The 17,363-nt window shown below is 43.8% G+C and overlaps 1 protein-coding gene across 20 annotated transcripts in view; it reads right to left on the bottom strand.

Annotated features, from left to right (window-relative positions):
* MYO3B (myosin IIIB) overlaps positions 1 to 17,363 on the bottom strand; it is a 523,310-nt gene that overhangs the window by 468,030 nt on the left and 37,917 nt on the right. For 15 of the 20 annotated variants that reach the window (XM_053283475.1, XM_053283469.1, XM_053283472.1 and 12 more), the window contains exons 2-3: positions 15,451 to 15,517; positions 15,165 to 15,207 (exon numbers count right to left, since the gene is read on the bottom strand). The exons of 2 other annotated variants lie outside the window; for them this stretch is intronic. In XM_053283475.1, the coding sequence (XP_053139450.1) occupies positions 15,165 to 15,207; positions 15,451 to 15,457 (50 nt within the window). In that variant the 5' untranslated portion in view covers positions 15,458 to 15,517. Of the gene's footprint in view, positions 1 to 684; positions 817 to 14,875; positions 15,046 to 15,164; positions 15,208 to 15,450; positions 15,518 to 17,363 lie in introns of those variants that run through there. 3 more of the 20 variants (XM_053283478.1, XM_053283479.1, XM_053283481.1) reach the window with 3 other exon arrangements.

Genomic DNA, 17,363 nt, shown 5'->3' with positions numbered 1-17,363 from the left:
GAGAGATAAGAGGGGCAGAGTCTGCACTGGCCTCTAGCCTGGTGAGTAGGACTAGCAAGGAGAGAGCAAGGATGCAATAGTGCTGGGCTCACCCAGGGGGTGGGGCCGGGGGGGGGCACAATGCGAGGACGCTTTGTGTGGTGACTGGCAATGAGCTGCCTCTCTCTGCACCTCATGCCAAGGATGGAAAATTTACTCACCCAGTTGCAACTTGCTGGGTCAACGTTTTATTGAATGTTGACTGTTACTGTAGATGCAGCAAACATGGGATCCATTCTCTCTCTCTATATATATAAAGGCCATGTGTAAAGATTTTGTCTATCACAGTCCAGTGTGAGCACAAAACAGAGGATGGAGCTTGGCAAACAGAAGCAGACTTGATTCTCAGGGGTTGGGTCACCAGGGACTGGCAGCATGTTTAGACTTCATCCCAGGAGTGTCCCAGAGTTAAGCCATTTATTTCTTAATCCAGTTTCTTTTAGTTCTTTTATCCTATATAAATGGTAGTTGCCATTCACTTCCAAGGAGAAGACTTAAAGTGTTGCACTCAATGGATTCTGCTGCAGTGAAGGACAAATAGCCGCCTCTTTTAGAGTGGTGGTGGGTGCAATGACACACTGCATCGCTCAGATCACCTTACAATATACCAGGCATGCCTACACACAAAACAACACACACACCTACCTGCCCTAGTGCTGGGCATTTTCTTTGCGCTTATACAAATTTTATGCAAGAAGATCACTTAGGTCAACATTTCCAACAGTTTTGCATAATGAATTTCATCCTCTAAGTGAATTCCAGTATCGTGCCAGTTCACTAAAAAAGCAAATGGAAATTCCAATTCAGAATGTCAATTAAGAAATCCATCAACCTACCTTCCAATTTTGTGTATTGTTCTTTACATTAAACAGTTCTCAGGCAGCCATGGGAATCCTCTGTACTTTACGTACTGATGATTACACTCAACCGGATTAAGAAAGAAGCGAGACAGTAGTTAGCTGATGCAAGCTCATAAGAGGTACATCAGTTCCAAGCCTGAAGTGTAACAATATATGGGCCTGGCTGATAAAATATTTATACTGATTTGTCATCAAGGGATAGCACAGTTTGAGGAACATTTATAATGAGTAAATAGCTAGGCAGTATCCTCCCAATATGGTAGAGAAATAATACGCACAGCATTTATCAGAATTCCTTTGAAGGAATCCTGGATGTTATAGTTGTACTAGAGAGTTGAGCACTCTCTTGTGCAACAACAATGGTTTTTAATTGTATGTTAAGTTTTTAATGTTTATGGTTTTAATTTTTGTGGTAAGCTGCCTTGAGTGCATGTTTGAAAGGTGAGGCAGAATGGTAGGTAGGTATAAATAAATAAATAAATAAATAAATATGTTGTATTTTGTTTGTAGTGGTGAGAGTCAACTGGCCTTGAGACTTTATGAACCTTGTTATTTCTACATCTCACATGAGAAAAATGCTTTCAACTCTCAGTGATTGCCTCCTGTTCTAGAAATAATATTATAGATACTGTATCTTTAAAAATTATTTATTTATATTCTGATTTTCTATCAGTAGAGCAGAGAGCCCCAAAATTGGGCAGCAGCACCTTCCATAGTGTCTGGACTCTCCCCCCTCTCCTCCCTGCAGCCATCCACGGAGCATCCTATGACATCCTCAGGAAACAGGAACAGCTTTCAGATGCCTCTGGGGGCTGCAGAGAGGAGTGGGTGGGAAAGATAAAACAGTTTCTGCTAACTTTGTATCTTCTGCTAGCACCACTCTGGATGGCACCCAATATGAAAATAAACAAGGTAGCACAACAACATAAACCAACAATGTGAGCAGAAACCAAACCAACACAATTATTAGGAGAATGATTCAAATATTTTTATCCAATGAATCCTAAACAACACCGGCTGACATCCAGACTAAGTTACTTTATAGTACTACTCTGGAATTACTCTAAAGGACTACTCAGGAGTAATTTAGTCTGAATGTCAGCTACTGTCTTTGCCGGGCATGTAAAGGGGATAGAACAAAATGGATCTCTCTAGGGAGGGACTTAGACACGCTCAGCATAGATGTTGAGAAGACTCTGTCCTGAATGACCAGCCACCATACATTAGCTGGAAAGGGCATGTGGAGCAGAGCTTCTTTTGATATACAGGTAGATCTGTATGGTAGTCCTTGAGTTATCCTAGGTGTTACAAAAAGAGGAAAAGAGATCTTCCTGCCAATTAACAACCAATAAGTCTTTTGAGCATAATAAGTAAGACCTATGATAGGCATTTATACAAAAGGTTGCTAGACTGGATAGACTCTGAAAATATTCTAGCACCAGAACAGGCTGGTTTTAGGCCTGATTATTCACCACTGTCTCAGGCCTTGATTCTACAGCATCTGCTAGCAAAATATATTTCAAAGCCAAAAGGGGCCCTTTACAATGTGTTTGTTGACCTTAAATTTGATTTGATTCAGTATCTAGAGAGAAGCTGTAGTCTAAACTTCAAGCATCCACTATTGATCAGTGCTTACTTTTGTTTAAATTGCATCAGAACACCTATTTGAAAGTTAGGTGCAATGCGGCAGGTTATCGTTCTAAAGGCATCCATAAGCAAGGATGTATTCTGGCTCCATTATTATTTAATTTTCATATAAACTCTATGGTTGCCTCTCTGACTCATTCCGACTTTCATTCTCCAATATTAGCCTCTAAACCTGTAGCAGTGCTTTTGTATGCAGATGATGCTGTACTATTGCAGCCTCCTATTGGCCTGAGAAGAGTGCTTAATTCCTTCGCTTCTTACTGTAAAGATCATGCTATGCAGATTACAACACAGATCATGATGTTTGCTAAGCACCCCAAACTCTTATGTTGGTCTATTGACGAACATAAGCTTGAGCAGGTCAATTGTTATAAGTACTTAGGTATTATATTTCATTCCACAGTTAGTTGTCGAATCCATCAAGAATATGTCATTCAAAATGCTCAAAGGTCATCATCAGCAATATTGGCGTTTTTCTACTCTAGAGGCAGACTTTTTATTCTGGCAGCCATGACTTTTTGAGGCCAAGGTGTTAGCCCATTTGCTCTATGGTGCACAGCTCAGCCTCTATCCTAACGTCTAAACTGTATAAGCTGTCCAATCTAAATTTCTTAGAAGCTATTTCAGGTACCACTATTTCAAGTACCACGAGGCTTCTCTAATGCAGCTCTGAGAGTGGAGGCAGGTCTGATCAATGTTGAGTCTAAAATCTGGCTTCTAATATTAAAATTTTGGCGCAAAATAAACCTTAATCCCACTGGATTGTTACCGCTCATGTTAGCAGATAGGTTCACTTCCAACTGGGAAATGGAACTTAAAAGGAAATTGTTTTCCTATGGGTTTGCTCCACAGTCATTGTTGGCTAGGAATCTTGATCAAATTATCCTGGTGCTCTCCCAAAGAATTTGTGACGTAGCGTGGCAATCCTATACAAGTTTTATATAAAGGAGATCAATGGTGGGTTTCATATTAACTACTGAATATGAAACTTGCTAATTACTTAGATAAGCTTACAGTAGCAAAATACCGTAGAGCCTTTACACTAGCACACTTTAACATTTTACCTTCTGCTGTGTGAAGGGAGGCTCATAAAAGTCCCTTATGCGGAGCAGTTCTGTCCTTGCATGTCACAGGCTATCTAGGTTTCAAACTTGGAAAATCACGCCATACTGGCTTCAGGCCAATGAGGAAGCCTTCTGACTTGGAGCCTGGCTCTCCTCCTACCTACCATATCCAGCTGGTACTTGCATGTTGTTACTAAAGAGTGCAAACATGTGGGAGGGATCTTGTGGGGAGCTCAGAGTGACTCTTGGGGTGCATTTCTAGGGGATCTAGCTCTGAGGTTCCTTCAGGCTCTAGCCTAGTGTTGGGGCCTGGGACTCATTCTGATCCCATCTCCTCAAGAGCAGACTCAGAGTCACTATTCAAGGAGAGAATAGTATGAAAAACATTTTGATTCTCAAACAGCAGCACTGCCATAGTGCGTGGCATACTGCTTTTAAAACTTGCCTGACAGTCAAACTAAGTTACTCAACAGTACTACTCAGGAGTTACTCTAAAGGACTATTTAATTTCAATACAGTATGGCTTCCATTGAGTAATTTAGTCAGGATGTCTGACTAAATGAATGTGAATGAATGTGAACTTCATTCATTCATTCAATGTTTAGGCCACCTTGTGTCATTTACCCCATATAACTCATGTCCACATGTGGGTCTACACTTCAAACAAACAAAAATTAAACTTTCACTACTAAAAGTAGCTCTTTGGATCCCAATTTACATGCAAGATCTGCAATAAACCTGCAAGCAAAGTTTTGATAAGCTTCATTATTTGACTAACTTGAGAATGGTTTGCACTTAGCATTATGTACCTCCAAGTTCAGAGACATGGTTATTTACTTATTTTAACGAAGAACTGTGATTGTCTAATCTGGCTACTGTCAGTGATGCTGATGATAGTTATAGCTGAATATAGTTGGTGATAGTTGAAGCCTACTCTGAGAAGAGCACAAGCAGAGAAGAGCACAAAACAACCACCCCCCTTTTTTCTTCAAACAAACTAACAGGAGGAGCGGAGGTTTTGAGGGGCTGGTTTCTCTTTAAGGGAGAAGGCCCAGTGTGTGTGTCTATGTTTGTTTTCTGCCAGGGCTAGCATATGCCAGGGCTTGCTTTGAGGGCTCTGTGGCATTCAGTTGTTGTTTCTTTCTGCCTTTCTGGTGGGAGGGGCCACATTCCTGTGAGCCACATTCCTGTTTCAGTTTGAAGCCGATTCTCTATATAAGAGGTGAAGGCCAAAGAGCTTAGTGAACAGAGCACTGGAGTTTTGCATGGAGTTTAGCAGAGAAGTGTGCAGGGGAGCCTGAAATGAGTCCCCTTGATCACAAGTAGTGGGAAGAGAAAGGAAGTACTACTTCCTCCTTCATATTCTTGGGAAAGGAAGTTTAAACTGTTAAATAGCTGACCAATATAGCTAAGACCTAACTTTCTAATAAACAATCTCCAATACACTAAACAGCCACAAAACCAGTTATGAAGATAGAAAGCCAGCAGGGGAAGGGGCACTTCCCAGTGTATTGCACCGAGTGTCTCATGTATGACTGTTTGCTCCATGGGCAGAAGTCATGGGTGTGTGCTCAGTGCAAGGAGCTCCTGGCTCTCAGGGAACAAGTTCATTCCCTTGAGACCAAGGTGGCAGATCTGGAGAAGCTGAGAGAGACAGAGGTATGCAGACAAGACCTTCAGGGACGTGGTAGAGGCATCCCACTCTAAGGCTGATAGTTCCTCTGCTGTCAGAGAGAATGAAGGTCTTAGGAAAGGAGGACATCAGTCTGAGGAAGAGGGAAATGCTCCATTAGAAGGAACCCCTTCTATGGACGATGAGTCCATATCCTCTCGCACAGGGGATACTCTTCCAGGGGAGGGGGCCTCCTTGTAGTAGGCGATCCAATCATTAGAGGCATAGAGAGATGGGTCTGTGACCCGCGTGTAGACCACACAGTGACTTGCCTACCTGAAGTGAAGGTTGCGGACATCACATGGCGTCTAGTTAGGCTGTTAGGCAGTGTTGGAGAGAAGCCAGCTGTCATGGTGCACATTGGCACCAACAATGTTGGGAAATACAGTCGGGAGGCCAAATTTAGGCTGATAGGTAGCATTTTGAAGTCCAAGACCCCCAAGGGAGCATTCTCAAAAATGCTACCTGTTTCATGTGCAGGGCCAGAGAGAGAGGCAGAGTTGAAGGCTCTCAATGCATGGATGAGACGTTGGTGCTGTGAGGAGGGGTTTAGATTTATTAGGCACTGGAATACATTTTGGGGCAAGCAAAGCCTGTACAAAAGGGACGGGCTCCACTTGAACCAAGATGGAGCCAGGCTGCTGGCGCTTAAAATCAAAAAGGTTGCAGAGCAGCTTTTAAAATGATGCCTGGGGAATGGCCAACAGGAGCTGGGCAGTATCTGGTTCAGCAAATGCCATCACTTAAGGGACAGGGTATAAAAGATTCAGATAAAATGGAAGAGGACAGAGTAGAACCACATAAAGAGCAGACAGAAGGCTGTGCTAGCTGGTCAAAAAAATCAAAGAGCCAAAAGAAAGAAAGCACACACCAGCTAAGAGATTCAGCATATAGGTGCTTATATGCCTATGACAGGAGCATCCAAGCCAAGATGGGTGAGCTGGAGTGCTTGATCGCTAACAAAGAAATAGATATAGCGAGCAAAGCAGAAACATGGTAGAACAGTGAGAACCAGTGGGACACTGTTATCCCTGGATAGAAACTCTATAGAAAGGACAACAAGGGGCACCTTGGAGATGGAATAGCACTGTATGTTAAAGAAGGGATAGAATCTAATAAGCTAGAAAAACTAGGAGGACCGGAATCCTCCACAGAAACCCTGTGGGTGACAGTACAAGGTCTGAAAGGAAATGTGCTACTGGGAACATGTTATCACCCTCCAGATCAAAATGCTGACAGCTTTCAAAAAGGAGGGAAAGTACCACTAAGTCCAGGAGGATGCCAGCATGGCTAACAGGTCAAGTCAAGGAAACCATAAAAGGGAAGACGACTTCCTTCCAAAATTGGAAGGCCTGTCCAAATGAAGATAACAGAAAGGAACACAAACTCTGGCAAAAGAAATGCAAAGAGACAATAAGGGATGCAAAAAGAGAGTTTGAGGAACATATATCTAGAAGCGTCTAGGGGAATAACAAACTTATTTAAATATATCAGAAGCAGGAAATCTGCCAGGGAGGCAGTTGCACCGTTAGACAATGAGGGAATGAAAGGGATTATTAAGGAAGATATGGAGATTGCAGAGAAGCTAAATGAGTTATTTGCATCTGTCTTCACAGCAGACCATACTGAACATATACCTGTTCCTGAACCGGGCTTCTCAGGGACAGAGGCCAAAGAAATGAGTCAGATAAAGGTGACGACATTCTAAACTGTCTGTAAAAAAGTAAAACCGATTTTCAAAAAAGGATCCAGAGGCGATCTGGGAAATTACAGACTGGTTAGCTTAATGTCTAGGCAAAGTGATGGAGAACATTCTCAAGGATAAAATTGTTAAGAATATAGAAGTACAGGCCCTGTTGGAAGAGAACCAGCATGACTTCTACAAAGGTAAATCTTGCCTCACCAACCTTTTGGAGTTCTTTGAGAGTGTCGACAGGTATATGGATAAAGGTGATCCAGTTGACATAGTATACCTGGACTTCCCAAAAGCTTTTGACAAAGTTCCTCATCAAAGACTCTTGAGAAAAGATAGCAGTCATGGGATAAGGGGACAAGAACATGTGTGGATTGCTAACTGGTTGAAGGACAAGTAACAGAGGGTAGGTATAAATGGAGAGTTTTCACAATGGAAGGAAGTAAGAAGTGGGGTCCCCCAGGGATCTGTACTGGGATAGGTGCTTTTTAATTTATTCATAAATGATCTAAAGGTTGGGGTAAGCAGTGAGGTGGCCAAATTTGCAGATGACACCAAACTATTTAGGGTAGTGAAATCCAAAACAGATTGTGAGGAGCTCCAAAAGGATCTCTCCAAATTGGAGGAGTGGGCGACAAGATGGCAAATGCGCTTCAATGTTGGCAAGTGCAAAGTGGTGCATAATGGGGCAAAAAAACACAACTTCACATATACGCTGATGGGATCTGAGCTCTCAGTGACTGACCAAGAAAGGGAACATGGGTTTGAGGTGGACAGCTCGTTGAAATGCTGACTCAATGTGCGGCAGCAGTGAAAAAGGCCAATTCCAAGCTAGGGCTCATTAGGAAGGGGATTGAAAATAAAACTGCTAATATTATGATGCCCTTATACAAAACTATGGTGCAGCCACACCTGGAGTACTGCATACAATTCTGGTCATCACATCTAAAAAAGGACATTATAGAACTGGAAAAGGTGCAGAAGAGGACAACCAAGATGATCAGGGGCCTAGAGCACCTTCTTTATGAGGCAAGGCTACAACACATGAGGTTTTTTAGTTTAGAAAAAGGACAACTGTGGGGAGACATGATAGAGGTCTATAAAATCATGCATGGTGTGGAGAGAGGTGATAGAGAGAAATGTTTCTCCCTTTCACATAACACTAGAACCAGGGGTCATCCCATGAAATTAATTACCAAGAAATTTAGGACCAACAAAAGGAAGTACTTTTTCACACAACACATAATCAACTTTCTGCACAAGATGTGGTGACAGCCAACAACCAGGGTGACTTTAAGAGGTGTTTGGACAACTTCATGGAGGAGAGGTCTATCAACAGCTACTAGTCAGAGAGCTATAGGCCACCTCCAGCCTGAAAGACCGGATGCCTCTGAGTACCAGTTGCAGGGGAGTAACAGCAGGAGGGAGGGCATGCCCTCAACTCCTGCCTGTAGGCTTCCAGCGGCATCTGGTGGGCCACTGTGTGAAACAGGATGCTGGACTAGATGGTCCTTGGGCCTGATCTAGCAAGGCTGTTCTTATGTTCTTATGCTATGGTAAAATGGCTTCTGAATGACATTTCTGTGACACTTTGTTCTGTACATGCTTCACACTCTGAACAAAAATTAATTTTTGAGAAACCTTTCAAGGCCATTGGTGGGGAACGGGGCGAACTCCAGCCTGACTATTTCTTTTAAATCAAAATCACAAAAGCTGGGGGGTGACCCAACACTAATACTGTCCTAATAACAGGATATTGTGCTAATCATAAACCAACAGAGAGTTCAGAGGGCAGGAAAAGCTTTCAATGCAGAGTCTAAAAATAAAGAGCATTGGCCAAAGAAAGAAGTGGGTTTAATTGATTTGTGAGATTGTTCAGGCCTAATTACTACAGATGGGGAAGGAGCTGCTAATATTCAGGAAGATTCCCTACAGTGTTTTGCTAGCTTAAGTCCTGCTGAAGTGCCTGGGACATTCGCCAGCCAATCATGGGTGCAACCCAGACCTGCTAAAATCATTGGGAGTTTCACAACAGATTTTAATGGGATGTACAGGGTATACACTGTTTTATATCATTTTAAAGACTTTTCTATAAGCTTTGCCAAGGCATGGGGAAAGCAAAGCACAAATTCTTCTGCCTGCTCTATGCTTAAAAGAACCGTCCCGCAGTTTTGTCCTGGTTTATGTCTAATGAGCTTTCTCAAGACACCAAGTATTGTCTGACAGCAAGTGTTCATTGGGTCCTTGCTGCTCTGTTAGATGGTGCTGATTGGTCTTGTTCATTTCCCAGCTGGTTCTGCAGCTGGAACTCTCTCCTTCCTGCAAATTTCATTTGTGAGGCTCCTGCTGTTTGGCAGCATGGTGCTGATTGCTGGCATTCATTTCCAGGAGATTCCCGGTCTCCGTGGGGGGAGGTGGGGGCTCAGACCATGCGGCCAGCTTCCAGACTCATCATCCTGCTGGTGATCAAAACCGCCACTGCCGCTCCCACTATTGTTTGAATTGTCAGCTTTGCTTCTCAAGTGGATAGAGTTGATTCTGCCCCTCCCCATGTATTAAAAGGCAGATTTTGGAACTGAGGAGCAATTTGTCTTCATACTGCAAAACATGAACCCTGCTGAGAATCTTCAGCTACATTGGTTGGAAGGGACTTTATTTTTATTATGCTGTGTCATCAGAGAACTTGGAAATAAAGATATATATTACAAGCATAAACAGGTTTAGTAGAGATACCATTATCCAAATGCTTGTTATCTGAAGGTCCTGACTACCCACATTCACTTTGTGCCAGAAGTGTAGTCTCATGTTGTATATCCTTATAGAAATAGCACTCCTATTAATCTGAGCTCCTAACTAGATTTTTCAGTAGTCAAAGGCAATTTAAAATTCTATTCCAGTAAGCATGAGTTTCCAATGACCAGGGGCAATGGTTTCCAGCACATTCTGAGAAAAACTCAGTATACATTATGGAACAAATTATGCAGATGAAAATTGCTACAAGTTTTGAAAATGTTATTCAAGTCATTTTACCTCCCAGCATGAAACTGCAGCCATTTTCACACCCATAAACAATAATGATTGACTTTAAAAGACCAGTCTGCCTTAAGATGCCCAGAGTTATACAGTCAAGCAAACAAACAAAAATCTGCATCTGTAATGTTACAATTTACCCAAAGGATCGTATTTAAAAGAGGTGCCAGTAAGAATTTTCTAGACCTATTTTTATCTCTCAACAGATCTACTTCATTTAATTTATCTTATGTGATCTTCCCCTTGTCTTGTCCCACAATAGAGCCATTAATACAATTCTCAGAATGCCACAGTATCTCATGCCCGCTAAGTGACGCTTATGGATAGCTTTGTCTCTTTGAAAGAAAATGAATTGGAGAAGGTGTCTGACAGTTCTTTATGCCCTCAGACTGTGCAAAGGTGTAAAATTCGCACATCATTATTGCCAGAAAAATCAAGTACAAGTTAAAAAGATGTGCACTCCTTAAGAATAAGATGTAGTTCATCAATGACCATTCAGCTCTTCAGATTCATTGAAGAAAAAAAAATCCGTTTGCTCTCAAGGGCAATAACAACTTGCGACACAACAAAACTGTCTCTCGACATGATGAGTTACATCTGAAGGTTTCTAGAGCAAGCAAAAGCCATTTCCACTCATCCAAGGCCCCCCATCTTCATCGATCCCCCTTCCTGCTTCAGTCCCCCATCTACATGCCCTCCTGTTCTATAACCACTCCCAATAAATATACTTTTTAAAAAAGGCAGGTCACTGTTCACAGTTGTTCAATATAGGAAGCTGCATTATACCAAATCAGATCTCTGGTCCATGTAGCTCGGTATTATCTACACTGATTGACAGTGGCTTTCCAAAGTTTCTGACAGCAGTCCTACCCGGAAGTGCTAGGGATTGAACTTGGGACCTACTGCATGCAAAGCGGATGCCCCATCCCAACATAGAGGGGTCTTCGTCTTTCCCAGCCCTGCCTGAAGATGCTTGAAACCGGAACCCCTATCACTAAAGAACAGCTTCTCCCCCAAAGCACCTCACCTCCTTGTCTGAAAGCACATGGGAGAACGCATAAGAGGCGGTGTCCTTGCAAATACTGGGCCCACACTGTTTAGAGTCAATATCAGAGTCCATTAAGGTCACAGCTAAGGACCTGGAAAGAGACCTGTGAGCGCTGTTCTATGAGCACAGGCATTAGGCCAGCTCTTTGACTCGCTCTTAAGTGGCAACCCAGGCATCCAGTTCTGGGCTGGCTGCCGTTTCTGGTGCCTCTTCAGGGGCAGCTGCAGAGCACATGGCAGTCACTCCGCCTAGAGGTCACCACAGCATGAGTCACTGCAGCCAGATTGCTACGGCCCAGAAAAGGATGCAGCTGCCACACAGCAGGCAAAGCTGGGAAGAGCAACTCCAGGCCACTTGACGATCAAGGCACTGTGGCTTCAGTTCTCCCTCCCATACTTCCTTTCCATAAGGCCCTGCTGTTGTGTAGAGTATAATGTTGGAATCCACTTTGAACTCTAGAATGATTTCTAAGGGACTGTAGAGTGGGGTGTGTGTGTGTGTGTTTTAAAGAGTGCAACAGAACACTTTGCCATCACCCCTGCCATGCAACTGAAGAGAGTCCACACAAGGCAGTCCACACACTCATAAGTTCGGAAGCTGTGCAGGCTTCTTTTTTGTGGTGGTGTGTGAATTACAAACAAGGCCAGAGATGCTGGCGGTGAGCAGGTGCTAAACAGCAGCAGAGCCGGAGGGCTTTTCTTCCTGCCTCTGACCTGGGTGCAGCTGCTGGGTAGGAGGGAGCCCTCCTTGTTGCTGCTTAGGGCATACCATCCTGGCCAGCGCCTTCGACCTTGTTTTTCATTCACTCACGATCACAAGACAGAATTGCACACCGCTCCTGAACAAGGCTAGGAGGCTTCTCTACCCTAATTATGATCGTGTGTGCCGCCTTAGTATGTCTAACGGAACAACCCAGGCTTTGCATTGCTTTCTTCATACTCCCTTCTCCTTGGTTGGATCATCAGGACACATGCTCACAGTAGATGCTAGAACTGGGATTCTCAGCCTTGGGATCCCAGATGTGGTTGGACTACAATTCCCATCATCCCCAGCCACAATGGCCTTAGATCTTAATCCCACTCTCCTTACAGTGCACAGTTGTGAGAATCTGGTCTTGGACTTTTTCTTTTGGGTAGACATACGGCAGTTAAGACCAGCGGCTCCCATACACATTGCAGACCACTGCACAGTAGATATCTGCACTTATCTTGAAAAAAGTGCTTTGTCAAGGGCACAGGCATCTGCTGGTTAACAGTACTCAGATCTTTTACACAGATGAACAACTTTGCCTAGCCCTGTGAAAATGTGCTAATCTAAACTACATTTCGCCTTGCAAGATCACCTTAGCGCGGCAGCCCCAACTGTTGTGTTTTCAGCTGGCTTAATGTGCTGCAGAAGAAATAGATCTTACCTTGTTACTCTTTCTGCGAATGGACCCCTTCCATCCTTCCACAACCGCAACCCCCGGCACATAGACTTTAAAGCACTGGAAGTAATTCTGATGTAAGCAAAATGTACGTGTGTGTGGTGTTCCTTAAAGAATTCCACCCCCACAGTTGATTGCCTTTCTCCCCGGAGGATTGTAATGGTGAGGTGGAGGATATGTGCAAAGGCTGCAGTCCAAATGAGGACCAGAAAAACTTTACTTCAATGCAGTGCACATAAGAGCAGGAAATGAGGAGTTCTCTGGCTGCAAGTGTCTGGATAGCCATGGAAGAGGAAAGCCATGGAGCACAGCACTCTAAACTGCAACTGACTCACAAAGGGGAGATATTTTATGAACACTTTTAATCCATGAAAAGCACCCTATTAATCAGGAGAAGGTGCTGTGTACAAGGGTAAAAATATTTCCCCATTCAGAGAGAGGGTGGGAAGTGTTGACCTCGGTCTGTACTGACTGCATAGCATTGGCTATATGACTTCATTATGAATCCAGTTTATTTATTTATTTATTTATATTTTACATTTTATATCCCACTTTTCCTCTAAGGAGCCCAGAGCGGTGTACTTGAAACTTAAGTATGTTTCTCCTCACAACAACCCTGTGAAGTAGGTTAAGCTGAGAGAGAAGTGACTGGCCCAGAGTCACCCAGCAAGTCTCATGGCTGAATGGGGATTTGAACTCGGGTCTCCCCGGTCCTAGTCCAAAACTCTAACCACTACACCACGTTGGCAGTTCAAGGGGAAATGCTCACTGTGAAATAGCTTTGCAGTATCACATATCCAAATCTAACTGGCTATGTGGCATTGTAACTTTATTGTGTTCATGACATGATTCCTAAATGGTTGGATCACATTCTTAGGACAGCAAAGGCAAAAAAGAAATGGCTCCAACACAGCAAACTGTGGGGAAAAGCACCCACAAACAAAGGACAAACAAGCAACAAAGTGGAGGAGTAGGGAAAATTGTCTCTCCCCAAAGCCCCAACATTTGTGTAGGAATTGTCCATACACCAAAATTCAATGCAGTGATGGAAAACAGAGGTTCAAGCAGATCCCTTGCTAGAACAAATGAGATAGAAGTGAAAGATTTATCATGCCTAAAGGAGAAAGGGCTTGGTTTAATGCATGAACAGAAAATTCAGAACAAAAATGTTGGGAATCTCCTTCCACAAAGCTTTCCAAAGACCTTTCTTCATTACTTTTTTCATTTTAAAATGCGAAATTAACGGAATAAATTACTGTTGCTTACAAACATACAGTGTAGCTGCCGTGTGTGTTTTTAGGATTGGCCATCAGATCTTCGAGGGCCTTGAGCTTTGCCAAAATAATGCAAGCATGGTTCTATTATCACAGTAGAAATGTAAAATGAGGAGGGATGTTAAATCAGTTCTTAGGAGAGCAATGAAAATGTAACTTTTTTAGTTCTTAAAAAAAACACTCAGTCCATTCTTCAGTCCATTCTCCCCCCAATGGGTTGCTTCCTAAAGGCATTTTCTGTCAATGGAAAGTGCTTCCATTTGTACATGGAGGATTTCCATCAAACCCATCTCTCTCAACAGCCTCCCCCACCCCACACTCAATGCTATCCTGCTTCAAAGGGTCCCCCAACCCTCGGAAATGGATTTTCAAGAAATGGAAGGAGCTGTTGCAGCAGACAAGAGAGCAAGGAAGTTCCTGTGCGGGAATGTCACTCGTGTGTGCTAGGATTAGAATTGTGAAGATCTAGGTTGCAGTCCTAGATCTGGCAGCTTAATCCCCACTGACACTTCTTTTCCAGCCCTCCAAAATGTCAGGTGACACTTTTAAAAATAATTGCATCCTGGCATCTCCTGAAAGAGTGTATAAACAAAGGTAATAACATATGGCATGTGCTTCTGTGAAAAAGCTGAAGAATTGAAGCATCTTTGCTAAATTAAATTAGCCTAAGTAAAAAAATGTATTTCATTATTTAAGACACCCCATAGGCATATGGGTTCCCCACCACTTATCCGTTCTACACAGGGACCGAGAGCATGAGAAAGAAGTGATTTTTCATAGTTCTTTCCCTAAGGAATGCTAGCAAGGGTAGTCATACTGCTTATCAAGTCTCAGATTCTGTCAAACAAATTCTGGCAGGCCACCCAAAGGAGTGGAAAGAGAAGGATCTGAGAACAAAAACAAGGATATTGTGCCCTGCTAAATTACATAAAATAGATGAGACAGAGAGCCCGACAGCTGACAAGTTCTTTCCCCCCAATATATTTCATGTTCACGTAGGAAAAGAATTATATACCCTTTTGAATCTCCCCTCACTTTGCTGACTGACTTTCCCTTCCCCACCCCCCAACCCTGTCCCATGCCTATGTATGCAGAAGTAAATCCCACAGATTTCAGACTTACTTCCAAGTCAGTGGGCATAGGACAGCAGCCTTTGAGTAACAGAGGGTTAAGAAATTCAACTGCTTTCATGCTGAAGAAAGAATTTACTAATTTTTCATCTGGATCATGATGATGACTTGTTAGCAGAATCAGCCAAGGTGTCTCTGCTCATCCAGCCCAGCCCACCTGTTCTGAAAAGAAGTGAGGAAGCAGGACTACATAACACCTTTCGCAAAGGCCACACATTCCTTTCCTCCTGGCCCTTCTAAATGTCAGATGATATATACAGTTTTTCATAATTCCGTCTTACCCGCTTTGATTTGCTTCAGGGCTCACAGCATTCTCAGATGGGGCTGCAACGATGGGGGGGGGGAGAGAAGCGAACAAAGCAAGCATGAAAAAAGCAAGAACGTGACAGTCTTCAAGACATTTGAGACCTCTGGCATCGTTCCAGCAGTTTCTCCAACCCAACAGCTGCTGAAGATCGCATGGCCCCTTGCATGCATTATCCTTTAAAGCCAAGCCACAACAGGGCCGGGCAGGGGGATATAGGGATCGTTTGGGGAAAAGAAAGCTCCCCCGCTTCTGCTTCCTACCTGCCATCGTTCTTGGTGGCCATATGCTGTACTAAGCAAGAGGTATTATCTCTTCCGAGCAATAAACCTAGAACAGATAAAGATTGAATAATTAACAGGAACTTGAGGAGGCACTTGAACGTCTGATGCAGTTAAGAAAGGGAGAAACTCAAAACTAAAAAAAAAAAAAGTCCGATTCTATTGTGAAGGGGTTTCAGAGATACTTCCTGAGATCATGATCACATGGTCTGAAGTCTGATCCAATGAATGCCCCCCACCCACCCACCCAAGAAGCACATCCTATTGAGGCCAATGGGACTTGCCCCAACTGGATGTGATTTGCAGTAACCTGTCTGAAAGCAACTCTCTCTGACATTGTGGGGGAAACTAATTAACTGAATGTTTGCACACCCTCTAGGGATTTTACATATCGCCTGTCAGGAGGTCTGTCACATTTCACAACTGAGGTGGTGTTTTTTTGTTTTGTTTTGTTTTTTTCAATTTTTATCATCGCTTTCTCTCTTTTACAAGATTACATTTCACTCATCACTCCTCTTTACATTGATTAGTAGTAATGTGCTTCCAGAATTACAGCTTGTGTTACTGAGGCCAGACAATTGTGTTTCCTGATTTATTGATACTGTGATTGCAAAGCTGCCACTAAGCCAACTCAGACTTGCCTTTGTGCCATTTAGAAACTGCTGAGATTTTGCCCTGGTTCAGAAAAGCAGAAGGATGCACAGAGAACTAAACTCTGGGACTTTATAGAGCTGCAGCAATATACCTTCTTCCATGCTCTTCTTTGTTTTGAAAATCATCTTCCATGTTTGGTGATTTAAAAAAAAAAAAAAGAATTTCAGGCACAGCTGCAGATCCCAAGAGACCCTCAACACATGGCCTTCCCTCCTTGGACCTTCTCCTATCTGGGTGAGCCCTGAGAGGGTCACCCTGCCATCACCACGCAAAAGCTGTGAGCACAGAAGTGGTCTCAGGGATCTTCAGTGGGCCCTCCTGAGGGTTAGGGACGCTTGGCAGGTGCCCAGTAATGCTGGGTGACATCCAGACAACAAGAGGGTAGGGATGTGCAAACAGGTTTGGTTCGGTTCGACCATTCTAGGTTGAACTGAATCCAAAGACCCCCCATCCATTCAGGGGGTTCACGATTTTATTATTATTATTTTGTCTTACCCCCTCCAGGGCACTTTGTTGGAGGAGGGGTGGGGAGAGTCCGCAGAGGTCCGTCCCCCCCGCCAGCCTCCCTTGATGCCCATCCAGGCTGGCCGGCTGACTCTTCAGCCTGTTGGGGCCTTCCTCCTCCGGGGAAGCTAGGCCATGCAGAGGCCAATTGCACAGGCATGGCGGCTTCCAAAATGGCCACCATGCCAGATGGGGAAGGCCCGAATGGGCGAAAGAGCCAGCCAGCCAGTACGGGCATCAAGGGAGGCTGGTGGGGGGAGGGGGAACCTCCACAGACACACACCCCCGCCACCTCCAACTCCCCCAGAGAGGGTAAGTTTAAAAAATGTTTATGAAACCACCCCCCAGACCGAACTTGCCAGGGGGGTGCCGGACCGAACTGGCCCAGTCTGGCTCAGGTCTGGTCTCGAAACAAACCAGACCAGCCAGTTCTGTGCGCACCCCTACAAGAGGCGTTGCATGTATTTAAGAAGCTTGCAGAGCTGTGCGGACGTTGCAGTGCTCACAAAGTTGCACAACCTCTGATGGAAGGCTTTCTCCAGGATACACATTGTGCAGCTTGTCAACATCTTCCACTAGCATAAGAACCAGTCTAGAAGACTTCATAGAGCTACAACTAGCACCAGTCTAGAAGAGTTCATAGAGCTACAACCTTGCACTAGCACAACAGTATTCTGGATGTAAGTCTCTGACTCCAGTGTCAGCCCTGAAGCATCTGTTGCAAACAGATTTGTATT

This window comes from Hemicordylus capensis, chromosome 1, assembly GCF_027244095.1.
Source record: "Hemicordylus capensis ecotype Gifberg chromosome 1, rHemCap1.1.pri, whole genome shotgun sequence".
Classification (NCBI taxonomy): domain Eukaryota; kingdom Metazoa; phylum Chordata; class Lepidosauria; order Squamata; family Cordylidae; genus Hemicordylus; species Hemicordylus capensis.
The sequence above is the reverse complement of the archived record's forward strand: the minus strand, read 5'-3'. Positions and strand labels throughout refer to the sequence as shown.